At 34.0% G+C, this 16,572-nt stretch overlaps 2 protein-coding genes across 4 annotated transcripts; both read left to right on the plus strand.

The window, feature by feature from the left end:
* The first annotated feature begins 608 nt into the window (after positions 1 to 608).
* Positions 609 to 2,033, plus strand: LOC113852011 (E3 ubiquitin-protein ligase RING1-like). Its single transcript, XM_027482272.1, has 2 exons — positions 609 to 1,528; positions 1,879 to 2,033. The coding sequence occupies exons 1-2, from the start codon at positions 619 to 621 to the stop codon at positions 2,031 to 2,033; spliced, it is 1,065 nt and encodes a 354-aa protein (XP_027338073.1). The 5' UTR covers positions 609 to 618.
* Positions 2,034 to 2,556: 523 nt separating this feature from the next.
* On the plus strand, positions 2,557 to 6,267 carry LOC113847023 (RHOMBOID-like protein 10, chloroplastic). Of its 3 annotated transcripts, none has more exons than XM_027475854.1 (9): positions 2,557 to 2,805; positions 3,279 to 3,535; positions 3,748 to 3,802; positions 3,881 to 3,961; positions 4,057 to 4,153; positions 4,237 to 4,304; positions 4,748 to 4,846; positions 5,310 to 5,351; positions 5,830 to 6,267. In XM_027475854.1, the coding sequence occupies exons 1-9, from the start codon at positions 2,638 to 2,640 to the stop codon at positions 5,983 to 5,985; spliced, it is 1,023 nt and encodes a 340-aa protein (XP_027331655.1). In that variant the 5' UTR covers positions 2,557 to 2,637; the 3' UTR covers positions 5,986 to 6,267. The 3 variants fall into 3 exon arrangements, with proteins under 3 accessions (XP_027331655.1, XP_027331663.1, XP_027331672.1); XM_027475862.1 differs by having other exon boundaries at positions 5,236 to 5,351; positions 5,830 to 5,967; XM_027475871.1 differs by having other exon boundaries at positions 5,816 to 5,851.
* The last annotated feature ends 10,305 nt before the right edge of the window (positions 6,268 to 16,572 follow it).

A 16,572-nucleotide genomic window follows, 5' to 3' on the forward strand; every position in this document is an offset into this window, starting at 1 on the left:
TAATAAAATTTACATAAAATTTAATAGATAAAAGATAAGCCACAGTATTTAACAAAAATATGTGAATATTATCTAATTATAAACAAGTGTTAGATAAATGTCAAACATATGTTTTTAATTTTGAGGGTTTTAGTGTTTTTGTTACACAAAATCCATTCTTGCCGGGAAATCCGGCAAAGGGTCCCACGCTTAAAGTTTGTGTCAACGCACTTACTTTTCTTTGACGGTTGCCATTACTTTACTACATCCATCAAGGAATGATGAGTATATTATCTATTAATATGGCATTCTGTTAAGTTCAAATCCTCAAGGAAACCAAAAGCACTGTAACTTCCCATTATCATTCAAGCATCGTTTGCCTTGTTAAGGGAAAACACGGTTCACGAAGAAAAGTAAAGAAAAACATTTGATGAAGAACCAAAGCAGATGTCAATAGTAACAAAGGCAAAGGAATCCCTTTCTTGTGCCTCCAATCCAAATTCCAAAGCCATCCCTTTCATCCATTCTAACCTTCATGAAAACCATGCACGTATAGTATAAATAGTTCCACGTTCTTGCTTGCTTCTTCCTCAATACACACTAACTTTTTCATCCCAACAAAAACACAACTCTCTCTCCATGTCTCTAACAAGCCGTCATCGTATTGTCATTGATGGGGTTCGAAGAACAAGAACTTATCACTATTTCTGGTGCCTATATTGCCGACGTACTGTGAGGATACCCTCTATAAACCCTGATGGTTCTTTTTGTCCCTATTGCTTCCATCGACTGCGTTATGAGCTTGATATATCAAGGCCAAGGCTTCTCATGAACGTGCCCAATAATTTGGAACCTTCTCCTGCTACTCAGTTAATGCACAACTTGGCTCTCCTTCTTGATCCATCTCCAAGGAGGCAAAACAACCATTTTAACACAACAACACAATGGGAAACGGAAACTGAAGATGGTCCAAATCCACAGGCTTGGATTACCCTACGATTTGCAAGGCCAACTCGTCCAACTAGGCCTATTTCCCCACCACAAAACTTGGTTCCACTTCCACAAGTCAACGGCACCTTTTTCGACAATATATTAGATGGGTTTAATGATGGGATTGTTCAGAACAATAGGCCAGGGCCACCTCCAGCTACATCTTCAGCCATTGCAGCGTTGCCAATGGTGAAATTGACACAAGCCGATTTGGCAAGTGACCCCAATTGCCCAATTTGCAAAGATGAGTTTCAGCTTGACATGGAAGTGAGAGAGTTGCCATGCAAGCATTACTACCATTCTGATTGCGTTGTCCCTTGGCTGCGCATGCACAACACTTGCCCAGTTTGCCGCTATGAGCTACAAGATATTGCTACTGCTAATAATTACCGCTTCCCAAATGAGAATAATTATGAGGAGAGCTTTGGGTTTGAGGATGTTACAAGCAGCTTGAACTGGATTTGGAGCCAAGTGGCTTCGTTCTGGCCTATCCGTAGAGTCCTAGATTGGACGCAGTCCTACTTTGATTCCCAAGAACATCATGTTCGTGATCGCAGAGGTAAGATCAAACAAAATCTCTAACTAAACAATGTTTCACATATAATTTAACTAGTGCTATATTTGTTTGTTTGTTTTTTTATTTTACCACATGGTTATCTAAAATAATGTAATAATGATTCAGCAGCTAGTAACGCTAATTATTAGGTATCAGAATACTGCAAAATTTCTCATAAAACAAATGGGTATTATATCACCTAGATTATAGTTTCAAGCCTAACAAAATCGTAAGGTACCTGCAGGTAGCTCTTGGTGGCGAGCACTTTTCGTTTTATAGCTTCATCTATGAGATCTCACACGGAAACCAGGTTTATCATATTAGAATTATTCCACTTGGTTTCTATTAAGCAGGTAAAAGGTGCATGGCACCTCATTTGAAGACACGAATGAAATTGATAGAAGATCTCGAAGGCTCGTTCTGGTGTACGTGCCCACAAGTTATGAAAGAAACCTTACTTCTTGGTGAAGAACTACATTTCAAAATGATACCTTCACTTATGTCCTGATTTTCTATTTGTTTATTCTTTACCCCCTTTCTCTCTAAAATATATATTGCTTTTACTTTCTCTGTGCACAAAAATCTCGAATGAGAATGTTAATGGTAATCCTTTGTTAACTTTCAGTTGTCTGGCTTTGGGGCGTATTAAGGTTATAGGTCCATTAAAATTTAAAAGATAAAATAAAAGGCAAAGAGAGTGTAGCCAAACAAGAAAAAGGGGTTTGATAAATTTATTGAGAAAAAAGAAAACTCCATTGTGTTATTTGGGTGTACACATGTGAAAAGCTACACTGTACGTATATGTATTAGGCATAAATATTTATAAGATTGTTTTCTATGACAAGTGATATGCTATGATAATTTTGTTTTGCTTTTATTTTCTGCTGGATATTATTTGTTGTAAATTATTTATTTATGTTATAATATTTCTTTTGACAAATAAAAAAGAAAGTAATTTTTTTTCTAAAAAATGTAAGTAAAATTCAAAAGACGGAAAAATGAAAAAGAAAAAGAGAAGAACAAGGAAACAGGTGGCACAAGCAACATAACTATTGGTGACAAAGTAGTTTGCTGAAAACGTTTTTGAGTCTCAACTCTGAAGTGGAAAGAGAATGGTGGGATTGGATGTGCCTCAGCCATTTTTGTCACCGGTTTGCAAGGCCGCTCCTTACCCGCTTGATCTCATTGCCACCGCCGCGTGCCTCCACTTCGGCCACCTTCTCCGCCGCCGCGTCACCCACCATCTCCGCCTAGGGGTTCTTCTTCACTCGTGTTTCAAGGTCTCTTTTCATTTATTTAATTTTGTTTCAATTTGCAACAAACTGGAGTTTGATTTGATTGAAAATTTTTGAATTATTTCTGTTTTCCTCGTTTAGGTTATGGGGACCAATTGAATGAAGGTCATAAATAAATATCATATTACTTAATTCTTTTTAGAATTTCGTTTATAATGATCATGTGGGCCTAGTTAATCATATTGTTACTGGATTCGTGCTACTTTCAATGCTGATGATGGAAATATGGATAGGTTATGGTGTTTGAAATGTATACTCGATTGTTTTTTCAGTTATGTGAATCTTCATGACAGTGAACAATAACATGCTTCATTCTGGTAGAAGAAGCTTTCTCTTGTGGATGTGGTTTCTCAATCTTCTTTTTGTATTTTTGGTTTATGTGAATTTGACCACTGGGTCTCTTTTTTGATGTTGTGGTGGTGCTCCCTGACTTCTCCTCTGTCCCCTTTGTTGAACAGAAACTTGCTCCTTTAAATCACGTGTTTAGATTGAAGGATAAATGGTGGCAAAGATGCCTTCAACTCGAAGGGTTGAATTCTCTTCAACTTTCCAGTAATGATTTGACTTCCTCATGTTCAACTAGTTTCTCTTTCTTTAACGGGGGAGGAAATGGAACTCGCTTTGGAAACGCTGGGATGTCTAACTCCAAGATGTCTGGGAAAAATCCATATAATGGAAGGAAATGGACAGATATTCTCCTTGCTGCCAATGTTTTGTGAGTATAAGCATATTCCCTTGAATGGTATATTAAGCTTATGACATTTTTGTGTTCATAGTGCTGTAAACCTTTAACTTCTGATGATGGTGTACTCTTATTTATGGTTCTTTATTTTTCTGTTTTTAATGTCATTGGCTGATGTTACTTATTTATTTTAATTTTCATACAACTTGTTAAGATGGCTTATTATTTACTAATTATTTGTGCAGATTTTATATTGCACAACTTGCAACTCAAGGCAAGCTATTATTGTGGGGAGCAAAGGTAACTTTACTGCTAAGAATCTGAATATTTGTTCTAAATGTTGTGGAGTCTTTACATGTGAGCTGTTTATGTTACTAGATTAACAGTCTCATTGACCAAGGACAACTTTGGAGACTTGCCACCTCTTCCTTTTTGCATGCAAATGTTGGACACCTTATGGTTGGTTGGGTTTGAATTTAATTGTTTGAAATTCCTTTTATTATAACTGGTTTGTTTAACTTTAAATATTAAAATGCATAAATTAAATTGTGCAGGTAAATTGTTATTCCTTAAATTCAGTTGGTCCTACTGTGGAGAGCTTCAGTGGTCCACGAAGATTTCTTGCAGTTTACTTTGTCTCTGCAATTGCAAGTAACTGCTCACATTCTCTCTACCATAACCAATGAAATTTCTTATCTCCAAGTATGCTAATTCCATAATTTCTAGAAAATCAGGTTCCGCTATGAGTTATTGGTTCTGCAGAATGCCGGCAGTAGGTGCATCAGGAGCAATTTTTGGACTAGTAAGTTATTTCATTATTTTATTTCCCACAAATTCACTCTATCATCTGCCTTATGGTGTGTTCATCAACTGCTATAGTTGTATATATAGATATATATGACCAGAATTGAAGCTATCCTGGTAGGTGATCCAATCTGTAGTTTTGAGAAGTTACATGCTTAGTGTAGAATGTTGATATCCCTTTCACAATATCTCCCTCTTTGTCCAAGAATCTTCACCCTTCCCGCTGCTGAAAAGTGAAAAAGCTAGGTAAAATAATATACGTGACAACTTGACATAATGGGATGATTGTTGAAAAAGTTGAGAGTACACCCTTCCAGCCCCTTCATTCTCCTTCCCATGAAACCTACTAATTTTTTGTTTTCCGAATAGAGAAGGTAGAAAACTGACATGTTACTCCTTTTCATTATTATCTTTGATTTCTAATCAGCTATAGTGATTCAGGTTGGATCAGTTGCTGTGTTTGTCTTAAGGCACAAAGACATTGTAGGAGGGGGTAAAGAAGATTTGCAGCACATAGCACGTGTAATTGCCCTCAATATGGTAAGTGTCTTCATTTCTTGTGTTTGTAGAACTGAAAGCTTTCTAGTGTCCAATCTAGGAGATTGAGACAGTTCTCGGGTGAATGATATAATTTCTTCTAAGCCCATTGGATTGAGTTATCACTTAAAATCAGTAGGGTTTGTTTTCTCATTCCTTAGTTAAGGTGCTCTATCTCTTCTGATTTTGCTAACTTGTTGCTTTTACGTTAGGACATGCTCTTGATTAGGCAGTAGGAAACAGTTTTTGCATGAAATTTTGTACGAATTTACTTGTATATTATTGTGTTATATGCTTAATTAGGAAATGTGTTGGGGAAGAGTGTTGTTTAATGCAATGTTATGTAGGGATCCTTTTAACTTATATCACCATTCTATGATTATGACTTGTAGAGGAGCTGCTACAGTTGTCATTGCCTTCTTTTCTTGTCCTTGTGTTCTAACGGGGACAAGCATTTCTCATGCAGGTTATTGGGCTTTTGTCCAATGGGATTGACAATTGGGGACATGTAAGTGTAGCATTGCTTTATATCTCACATTTTCTGATTTTTTTTCTTCAATTAAAGGTAATTGTTTGCAAGTTAACGAGTGTACAGCAGTTAACTTTTTGACTGCCCTTAGATTTTATCCACTTAGTTTATTTGTTTGGTAACAGTTGTTGGCCATACAAATGTAGGGTATTTCATGCTTGATACCCCAAGCACTTTTTACAACATCGCATGAACCACTAAAGGCTCTAAATTTTGGTTGATAACTTGATACACTAGCCCCTAGCCCCTAGCCCCCTACCAAAACCATGTGCATATAGATAGTATTAAAAACAGTCCATCAATTTTATTTCCTGTGCATAACTGTTATATTTTTGCAAATAGGCATTGGTGAGATCTTAATGTTACAGTTTCAATAATTAAACCATCCGAACCCGTGTCTAGTTTCTTTTCTATTGCTGGCGCGTTCTTAAACAAATTATTAGAAGTATTATTTCAGTTAGGAGGCTTGGGTGGTGGAGTTGCTGCGTCATGGCTTATTGGACCGGCATGGAAACATGAATCAACATCAAGGGATGGAAGAAGACTTTTCACTGACACTGCACCAATGTACAAACTCTTGAAGATTAAAAGGGTACCTAAGCAATGGAAATAGAAATATTTCATTGGGTATGGATGGAACCCATAATTAAACAACAAACCATTATTCGTGTTTATTTGTAAAAAATGATTCACTGCTGTTAATTTGTCTTTTAAAATATTTAGATCATAGGAGTATTTTGGAATACCTTAAGATGGTGGGTTGTGCTACTGGTACCTGACATCTTTAAATTTTTTTGTATACTTTTGTTTTGCATCACAGAAGGGATGGTTCTGTTAGTATTAACTTCCACACTGGGATATTGTATTTATAATATAATAATTGTGTTTGTTGTCTTTCATTTTTCTTCCCATTTTCGATGGTGTGACGAGGAATGAAGGTGTACATTGTATCCGCTCCTACTGCTTCACCCTGAGTTCGGATAGGAGCATCTTCCTCGTTAGTGACAGGGTGGTATTGGTGATGATGTTGTCATTAAACTAAATTTTTATATGTAATTTGCGGGTGTTTTTTTTTTTTTCAATCCAAATAAAACCTCACTATCGTGTTAGCTCATTTCGAATATAGATTTAGTTTGATTAAGGTAAATGAAAAGCATTTTAAAAAATAAAATAAAAAATTATCAGTGTTTCTAACTTATCAAAGAAATTTTATTTATTTTTATATTGATTTTTCTTATATAAACTTCTATGAAAATTTATCCAAACTACCATAATATTGTGTAAAGTTTAAGTGAATAAATTAGTTTTATCTTTTCTCTACACATATAGTATACTTTGTCATCATATCTCGTTTAAGTGTCAAAATTCATTCAAGACTTGTCGCCTTTCGGCCAACTGAAGCAACAGGTTAATACTCCAGTAAAGGTGCGTTCCTTTTAATTGAGATGTTCCATTTTAGTTTAATTTCATATAGTAAGTAATTTTTTCAACATATAGTAACTGAACATCACATTAACACTCCATGTCACATCATTTCACTCCAACTAGTATTTTGATTAACCCATTGATGAATTGTAGAATACTCGTCGTTAGTAATTATATCTTTTTAATAAAACCAATATTATTAAAAAATAATTTACTATTATTATTATTATCATAAGTTATGGGCTTCTTTAATGTCAAAAAAAAAAAAAAAGATGTCTGCGTACCAAACCTGGCCCCCACATCTTATGTGTTTTGGGGCTTAAAAAAGGTGGACCAATAAAATATATCGAAAAATTATTTTTGTCAGAATTTTTTTATTCAGTTGGTACAACTCCTTTAACTAAATAATAGTTTAATTAAATAATCTAGTTACTAATGAAGAGTAGTTCTATAATCCATCAATGTGTTAGTCAAAATACTAGTTGGGGTGAAATGATGCAACATGGAGCGTTAATGTGATGTTCAGTTAATTACTATATGAAATTAAACTAAAGTGGAACATCTCTTGAATAAATCAAACTAAAATGCCGCATTTACATAAGATGAGTTTAGTTAGATTCGGGCCTGCAATAGCTAATCTAATGGAAATTAAATGCAATATTTTTTTACCTACTCTTGATTGATTGGTTTAAGCTTCACATTAGTCGAGTGGTGACTTAGCCGATCTACGAGTGACTTGTTGCGGTTGAGCCTTCCCACTAGGATCAACGACAGAAGACACTTGTTATTACGAGAGAAAAGCCTTAAAAAAATCTTATTCAAGTTATAATAAGTGTATTCTATAGATGAATGAGAACAAGGCTTAAAAGATTATTTAAAAGTTAGGTAAGGCTGACTCCAGGCCTTTAACCTTTTTTTATTGCTTTACATTTCAACTGAATTATAAAAGTCTAAATACACACACAATTTTACAATGAAAAAGCTATTTATATAATAGCATAACAAACCGAAAAAAAAGTAATGACAAAATTATGGTGAGATTAGAACATAATAGAAAGGTAATAAGGTAAGAGTCTCCTTCAAGTTGGACTATGTATGTCTACAAATTCCAACTTGGTTACAATCCTATCAAAAAACTAGTTGTTGGACCTTAGTAAAGAAATTAGCCAATTGAACAGATGTAACACCTTAAATTAATTTTCAAGTAATAATTTTGTAAAATGGGAGTAATAAAATTTTCATTTAAATAAAAATATCTCATCATAGAGTTTCATAAAACAATTCAAAACAATAAAGGATTACAAATTTAGATCAAAGATTGCTACATGACTAATTCAGTTATATCATAATTTCAAAATACAATATAAGTTCTATAGCAGTTCATCCTTTCTTCATTGAGTCTGGTGTTGTTAGTCTTGGTTACCTGAAAAATAAATGTAAGGGTGAGTATTCTACACTACCCAACACATATAAATATAGAGACTCACCTCAAACACTACACATTTACTAACGTAATTTAAATTATGCTTCCACAATATAAGCATCTCAGTCTCAATCATAATCATCATTCATCATCTATTTCAATTCAAAACACAACCAGTGCACCCACTGCACCAACATTTCACGCACATGCATTTACTACACCTAACCATGCTCACTGTGGCACTGTGATCACAGTTTCACATCATGAATGGTCGTCGATTACTCCCGTCTCATAGATACCGCGTGGGCAGTCATAGGTGCTCAGCAAAGGTGTTGGTCAGGGGTTTAGTTAGGAGGAGAGTGTGTGGCCTGTGGTGCACCCACACTCACTGTTGGTGTCACCACCACTCTTTCTTCCCCAAGGTATCTTTACCGTCCCCATCTTCTACACCCCTAATGTATCGCTGAACCATCCATAATATATCATACACGACATACTTTGTCCACGTTTAATCACATTACACGGTATAGGGGCCCACATTCATCTACAGTACACAACACACAAGCTCATAATTCATTCACAATACTCGGTACATATGCCATTATTCCATCATACAACATATCAACAGGTCATCCATATCCATTTCCAACCATTTACACTATTCAATCATCATTCCTCAATATGCTCACACACATTCTCAATCAAGGTTATGTCAACCCCATAATCAATTCACATTTCACTCCAAACACATAATAATTTTCATCAAATCACACATTTCCTACTCTCTATCTCAGCCACATCATAACATTCAACGAAATAAACGGTAAATTAAACATAATGAGATAGGGTAGAGTCCCCCCTTACTTCAAGTGAAGACCCATACACCAAAACAACAAGGTAGACGTTCCCCCACACGAACTTTGACCTAAATACATGGAAGAACCCCATGAGAACTCACAGAAACTGAGAAATCAAAGGATAGGGATGAGAAACCGAAACCCTAACCATTAAAACTCACCTTCAAGCGTCCCCAACATGAATCCAACCTTCAATTTAGCTTACGAACGACTTTGGAGGCAATTTAATCAGTGAAATAGGATTTGGGAGTGAGGGAATCGAAGAAATCTCGAAGGAAAAGTGAGAAATAAAGCTTCCCCAAACCCTAACCCCTTTAAATTCTCTTCTGGTCGCGACACTCTTGCTATAGTGAGGAACCTCGCTGCAGTGACACCCTCTATCGCTACCGCAAAAATCTCAAAGGGAATTGTATTCTGGTTTCTGCAGAATCTTATTACAGCAAGACCCTCTCGCTACAGCAAGACTATACCCAGAAATGCACTCAAAACTGTTGTTTTGTCGCTACAGCGAAGAACCTCTCGCTGCAACAAGAAGGCGACAGTTTCATGCCTTCTTCCCAGAGCCCTCTCACTACAGCGAGAATGCCCCAGTATTACACCCTTAACCTGATTTTTAGCCCAATCAGTCCAATCCAATTATATACAAATATATTTATACGCGTCCATAAGCATTTATACACACCAACATTCAAAGTTCATCACACACTCAAGTGCATACATATATATGTTTATATATTATAAATATACAACACGGAAAAGTCAACGCAAACACTTATATTAATAACCAAACTATATTACAAAATTTGGGACGTTACAGCAGAAGGAATAAGCAATAACCGAATGAGACCACATTGCAATCTTTCTTGAACTACATTGCAATCAATTTCAATATGCTTAGTTCTCTCATGAAAGGAGTGATTTTGTGCAACGTAATAATAGACTTGTTATCATAGTAGATAGAATATGACAATTGCATTTTGATTTGAAATTGTTGAATAAGAAATGTAGCCATTGAATCTCATAAGAGATAGATGCCAGTGCCCAATACTTTGCCTAACTCAAAGATCTCAAAATTGTAGTTTGTTTCTTTGACTTCCAAGCAAGAAGAGAGTTGCATCAAAAAAGACAAATACCAGGGGTTGATTTTCTAGAGCTTGGACAAGATGCCCAATTAGAATCAACAAAGCCTTTAAGGCTAAAATCTGAATCAATAGATAAAAAAATACCCTTGGTAAGTGACATCTTAAGATATTTTAGGATGCATATAGCAACACTATAATGAGCTTCCATGGGCCTTGAAACATATTGACTAGGTTGCTGAACAATGAAACATATATCAAGCTTAATATTTGTCAAATATAATAGTCTCCCTATCAACCAATGAAATGAAAACAAGTCATGATAAGGGGAGCCTTGATCACTGTAAAATTTGCAAATAGGATCTATTGGTGTGGAACACGACTTAGTAGCCAATAAGCCAGTGTCTGAGAGTAAGTCTAAGATATACTTTCTCTTATTGATATAAATCTTAATCTTGCTTTGAGAAACTTCAATGCCAAGGAAGAATTTGAGAGGGCCTAGATCCTTGATCCTAAATTTCCCATCAAGGTATTATTTAACATTGATTGTTTCTTATTGTGAATTACCAGTCAACAAGACATTATTGACATATACCAAAATCATAGTAAAGCTTGAACCTGATTCTATAACAAATAAGGAATGGTTAGCATTGGATTGAACATGTCCAAGGGAAAGAAGAGCATATGATAACTTGGAATACCACTTTTTGCTAGATTGTTTCAAACTATAAATTGTTTTGTATAACTTGCAAACTTGGTTTGGATGGGAGGTTTTAAACCTTGGTGGAGTAATCATGTAAACTTCCTTATGAAGATCTTCATGTAGGAATGCGTTATTAACATCAAGTTGCTCTAATAAATAACCTTTGATAGTGGCAATTGCAAGTACACTCTAAATTATTGTGAGTCTTACCACTGGTAAATAAGTATCAAAATAATCAACTTCCTCTAACTGATTAAACCCCTTTATGATAACTTTGGCTTATATCTTTCCATAGTCCCATCAGCATGAAATTTGGTCTTATAGACCCATTTGCAACCTATAACACTCTTACTAGGAGGAAGATTTAAGCTTGGTTTATCTTGTAAGATTTTAAGTTCAGTAGCCATGGCCTCATTCCAACAAGGATGCTTTAAGACTTGTGAATAGGTTGTAAGATTAGAATTAGAGGTGACATTCAAGCAAAAAATTTTATATCTTGCAGAGCATCTAACATAGGAGAGAACAAAAGAGGGAGGGTAAAGAGAAGTGTGTGAGGTACCTTAAGGAGAATCAATTTTACTGGTGCTGAAAGACTACAATGATAATCTTCAAGATATCTTGGTCTTTGTTTTGGTTTTCTAGACTGTCTGACAAGCTGTTGTGGTTAAGGAATATTTTTGGTTGGAGGAGGAATAACTACTTATGGCTCGGGTAAAGGCATAGAGAGATCTTTTGTTGTTAGTAATGAATCAAAGATATTATTTGGCTTAGGGATAGTAGATTGTATGGATGTAAGTTATCATGTTGTTGATAAGGAAAGGTTGACTCATAGAAAACTACATTCCTTGAAGCAAAAAAGGAATGAGTTTGAGTATTGTATAACAAGTACCATTTTGTTCCCTCCTTAAAGCTTACAAAAATGCATTTATTGGCCTTGAAGGAGAATTTATCTCTATTAGTAGAGATAGTGCTTGCATAAGCCAAGCAACCAAAGACTTTTAAATGAATGTAGATAGGGAGTTTATTGGAAAGGATTTCATAAGGTGTTTTTATGGTTAATGACTTTACTAGGCAGCTTATTAAGGATGTGAACAAAATGTTTGATAGCAAGATACTAAAATTGTTTAGGAAGACTTGCCTAGAATAATAGTGCCCTTGCTATATTGAAAATATGTTAGTATTTCCTCTCAACAACATCATTTTGGTGAGGGGTTTCCATATAAGAAGTTTGGTGATGAATTCCTTTTCATGATAAAAGGTAGGCATTAAGAAGTTTAAGCCATTGTCACTCCTCACTATTTTCACTTTTGATAAATAAAAAATTGTGTCTCAAAAAGAGATATGAAGTTTTTAAGATGTTGCCTTGTTTCTTCTTTTGAGTGTAAAAGAATAATCTATGTGAATCAACTAAAGTCATCTACAACAATTAAGAAGTATTTATGATCTTGGAAGGAATATATTAAGAAAGGTCTCCAAATGTCCACATAAATTGAATCAAAAGCTTTAATAGAAATAAATCACTACATTTGAATGGTAACTTTTTATGTCTTGCAAAATGACAAACATCACATGGCTCTACAGAATCATGAGGTATAAAAGAAAATTATTTTGACAAAGGAACCAATTTGGAATGAGAAGTGTGACCAAGACTTTTGTGACATAGAGAAGATAATTGAAAATCTAATCTTTGAGCACGAAAGGCTGTATGAATTGAATTGAGTATGGATGAAAAGACATTTGAGGCAGCAAAAGCAGAAAGACCTTGATGTTGCTTAGCAAAATCAATCCTCTTCTTGGATGACATCTGTATAATGGAACAAAATTTTTAGTAAAATGTGAGAGAATAGTCAATAGAATCGAGTAATTTGGATACTGAGATAAAGTTGACTTTAAAGGAAGGTACATAAAGAACATCATGTAAAATTAGGTATTCTAAAATTTAAATAGTTCCTTTAAAATTGGTAGTGAGATGAAAGCCATTTGTGAGAGATATTAAAATAAGTGGTACAGATTGAATATCAACATAATGATAGAACTGGAAGGTGATATAGTCAGTGGCCCCTGCATCAAGCAACCATTGATGCTCAATAGTACTTTGGTCCTTGATATTTGTGTTAGTTACAATCGTGTGTACCAAATTGGAAGCATGATGGTTAGAAGTTGTTTTCTTATGGGACTATTATAAAAGAGCTAATAACTCTTTATATTACGCTGGTGTGAATGAGCTATCATTATCCTTGTTAGAAATTTGAAATAAAGAATCTTCCATGGCAATTGTTGAAGTGAAGGATGTAAGATTAATAGTGTTGTCTTTGTTGTTTTCATGCTTGGATAAGAAACCATGTTTTAAAGAAACATGTTTCAACAGTGTGATTATTCTTGTCACAATGAGTGCACTCCCTTCCTAATTGATTTATGCCTTTGCCTAGACCAAATGAGTCCCACTTTGAATTCTATGAAATGTTAAAATTGATTTGTTTATTAGTTGTAATGTTAACAGCATGTGAGTCTGAAATTGAAGATGAAGACATGAAAATTGTATATGTCATTCTTGTTAGATGATAAGAGAAAAGACTTTAGTGATTGAAGGTAATGGATCTAGAAGTATGATTTGAGAATGGACATAAGCATATTGCTTGTTCAATCCTTTCAAGAAGTTTGTCACGTATTCTTTGTCATGATAAATCTTGATCTTGTTAACAACACCACAAGAACATGCAATTGAACATTGGCGAGAGGGAAGTGGTTTAAAATTTTCTAATTCATCCTAAAGACCTTTGAGACGCATGTACTTCACTAAGAAAGGACTCACCCTGTTGAAGGTGATAGATATCCTTTGGTAAATCTGAGATTCTGAAGATGTTATCATGTGAGAATCGATCCCTTAAATCAGTCCAAACATCACATGCAAGATCTGTCCAGAGAACAAATTGTAAGATGGATTTTGAGATAAAGCAGTGGATCCAAGAAAGGCTTGTGATATTGCAACGCTCCCATTGTGCAAAAAGAGGATCAATTGATAGCGGTTGAAGTATGCTACCATCTATGAACTTTGTTCTTGGATTAAAGAGTCATTCACATAGCCTGGGACAAAGCATGATAATTTTTGCCATTAAAGGGCAGTGAAACAAGAATCAAGATGGGTTCTTGTTGGGATGCAAAATGTATGGGTTGACAATATTTATTTGGTAATCTGTATGAAAAGTGATCATCAAGAACAAGGAAGGAGAAGCATAAAGATGACTCAGAAAAGCTTAATCTCCTGATACCATATTATAAGAGAAAAGCCTTAAAAGAAATTCTCATTCAACTGAATTATCAAAGTCTAATACACACACAAATTTAAAATGGAAAAACTATTTATAATTAATAACTAAACTAGATGATGCACTAAATTTTCCTAAAATAGATTTAATAATATTTACACGCTTCATGTCAAATTTAACAATTAAGATAATCATCAACAAAGAACAAAATAGATAGCCTAGGACCTTGATACCCAAAAGCAAAGGATCGCAACTATCCTCCATAATATTGTCCTTAATTAGATGCGTAAATCTTTCAATACACATAACCAAAATATAGGGAGAAAGTGGATCCGTCTATTTGATCCCTCTAGAGGACTTAAAGCTATTAGAAATCTTTATTCTAATTTAAATGCATAGAAGAGGAAGAAATACAGTGATGAACTAAATTAACAAAATCAGATTCAAAAGCAACTTTAGTAAAAGTGTCAGTAGTAAAACCCCATCTAAACTTATCATAAACTTTTCTAAATCAAACTTTAGAATCATATAGCCACTTTTACCTTTCAACCTAGAAAAAGAATGTAACAACTTGTGAAAGATAATAGAATTATTTATTCCTTGTCTACCAAGGATACAACCACACTAATTAGCTAAAATTAAGTGAAAGTGAGGAATCCCTTAATCTATTAACTATAATTTTTATAACAAATTTATAACTTACATTACATAAAGAGATTGGTCTAAAATTTTTAATAGAGTCAGGGTTTTCAGACTTGGAAATAAGAAAGATATATGTTTCATTAGTCGTAGAAATAAGGGTGGAATTATTAAAAACATCCTAAACAAACTTAAAAATATAAGGAGTTAAGAATTTTTATTGGTTTTTAAAGAATAAGGCATGAAGTCCATCTCGATTAGGACACTTGATATTTCCATTAGAAAACAAGGCAACTTTCACCTCTTCAATAGAAAGCTCAACATATAAGCAAAATTTATCATTATCCCTAAAACTAGGGAAATAGTTCTGACTATGAAGAATGGAATTATAAGAAGTAAGCTCAAAATAAATATTCTGAAAATATTTAAGAGTCATATTCTTAATTTTAAGAGGATCAAGTTTTCAATTTTCTTCTTTATCTCTCAGAGCCTCAATCATATTTTCATTCCTACAAATAGTTGCAACTAAGTCAGGAGAACATAGTATTCTTATCACCTAAAGAGAGCCAATTAGCCATGTATTGATGGTACCAATATGAATCTTCTTGGTCAAGTAAGAATTGATACTCTTTTATGAGAGAATTCATAAGCTTTCTCAAGAATAGATTATCTTCATTAGCTAATTTGTGGGAAATCCCCTTTAGTATACTAAATAACTTCCTTTTCTTTCAAAAAATATTACCAAAGAAATTTGTATTCCCATCAGAGATATTATTCCTAAATCTTTCAATATTTTCTTACCATTAACTAGACATAAGTCAATAATTCTTAACTTGGATATGAAAATCATTATGGGCAATTTAGGGGGCTAAAAATTTAAACTATTTGGTTTAATAATTAAAGGATTCTTGTCCTTAATTTTGAGCCACAAGCCTACATGATCAAATTATAATAAGGGAATATGGATAATAATACTGTTAGGAAAGATAGTGCTCCAAGACTCATTGACTACAACTTTGTTAATCCTCTCTTATAAATTTCTCTTTTGCCAAGTAAAAAGGTTTCTTTTGAATCCCAAATCTTGGATTTCACAGTGAAAGAGACAATCAACAAATTGCCTAATTCTACTATAGATAACAAGCTGCCCCCTAGTTTTTTAAATTCAAAAAAGACAAAATTAAAATCCTCAGTTAAACACCAAGAAAGATTAATAGAAGTGTTGAAATCTATCAGTTCTTTTGAACAACTAGCTCTCAAATTTTCATGAGAACTAGCATATATTGAAGAGAAAATTCATTCACTTATTCCAAAATTACTAATTGTTAAATGGATAACAAATTGAGTTTTAAAAATAACAGAGACTTGGACTTTGCTAGTATTCCAACAACACCAAATACCACTTGAGAAATCAATGGCATCTACTCTTTCATTACCATCTAGTTTAAAGGCTTTAATTATCTTATCAACCTTATCTAAACTAATCTTATGTTTAAAACCTTATCTAAACTAATCTTATGTTCAAAAATAACAATGAAGTCTAAACTAACCCTAGAAAATGTCCTATTTCTTGCTCTTCTACAGTTCTAGAAAAGACACTTCATAAGAAAAACTCAAGGGAGAATTTTAAGAAGCCTCTAAAAGATGTTGGAAACTATAAGCAGAGGTTACCCTATGCTAATCAGGTTTGTGGGAAGTGAAAAATTCAATTTCAAATTTATTAAGATAGTTAAGGTCATCTATATCCATAGCAGGATTTATATCAGGAGGCTAATAAGTCTATATTTTGTCATATTTTTATAGCCTATATA

This window comes from Abrus precatorius, unplaced genomic scaffold, assembly GCF_003935025.1.
Source record: "Abrus precatorius isolate BTA unplaced genomic scaffold, Abrus_2018 Scaffold10, whole genome shotgun sequence".
Classification (NCBI taxonomy): Eukaryota; Viridiplantae; Streptophyta; class Magnoliopsida; order Fabales; family Fabaceae; genus Abrus; species Abrus precatorius.

Bases quoted from the DNA above. Each gene is read 5' to 3' on its own strand.
- LOC113852011 (XM_027482272.1), top strand. From the start codon at position 619: ATGTCTCTAACAAGCCGTCATCGTATTGTCATTGATGGGGTTCGAAGA. The intron at 1,529-1,878 runs GTAAGATCAAAC...TCTATTAAGCAG, and splicing joins TCATGTTCGTGATCGCAGAG to GTAAAAGGTGCATGGCACCT.
- LOC113847023 (XM_027475854.1), top strand. From the start codon at position 2,638: ATGGTGGGATTGGATGTGCCTCAGCCATTTTTGTCACCGGTTTGCAAG. The intron at 3,803-3,880 runs GTAACTTTACTG...TTATGTTACTAG, and splicing joins TATTATTGTGGGGAGCAAAG to ATTAACAGTCTCATTGACCA. The intron at 4,305-4,747 runs GTAAGTTATTTC...ATAGTGATTCAG, and splicing joins CAGGAGCAATTTTTGGACTA to GTTGGATCAGTTGCTGTGTT.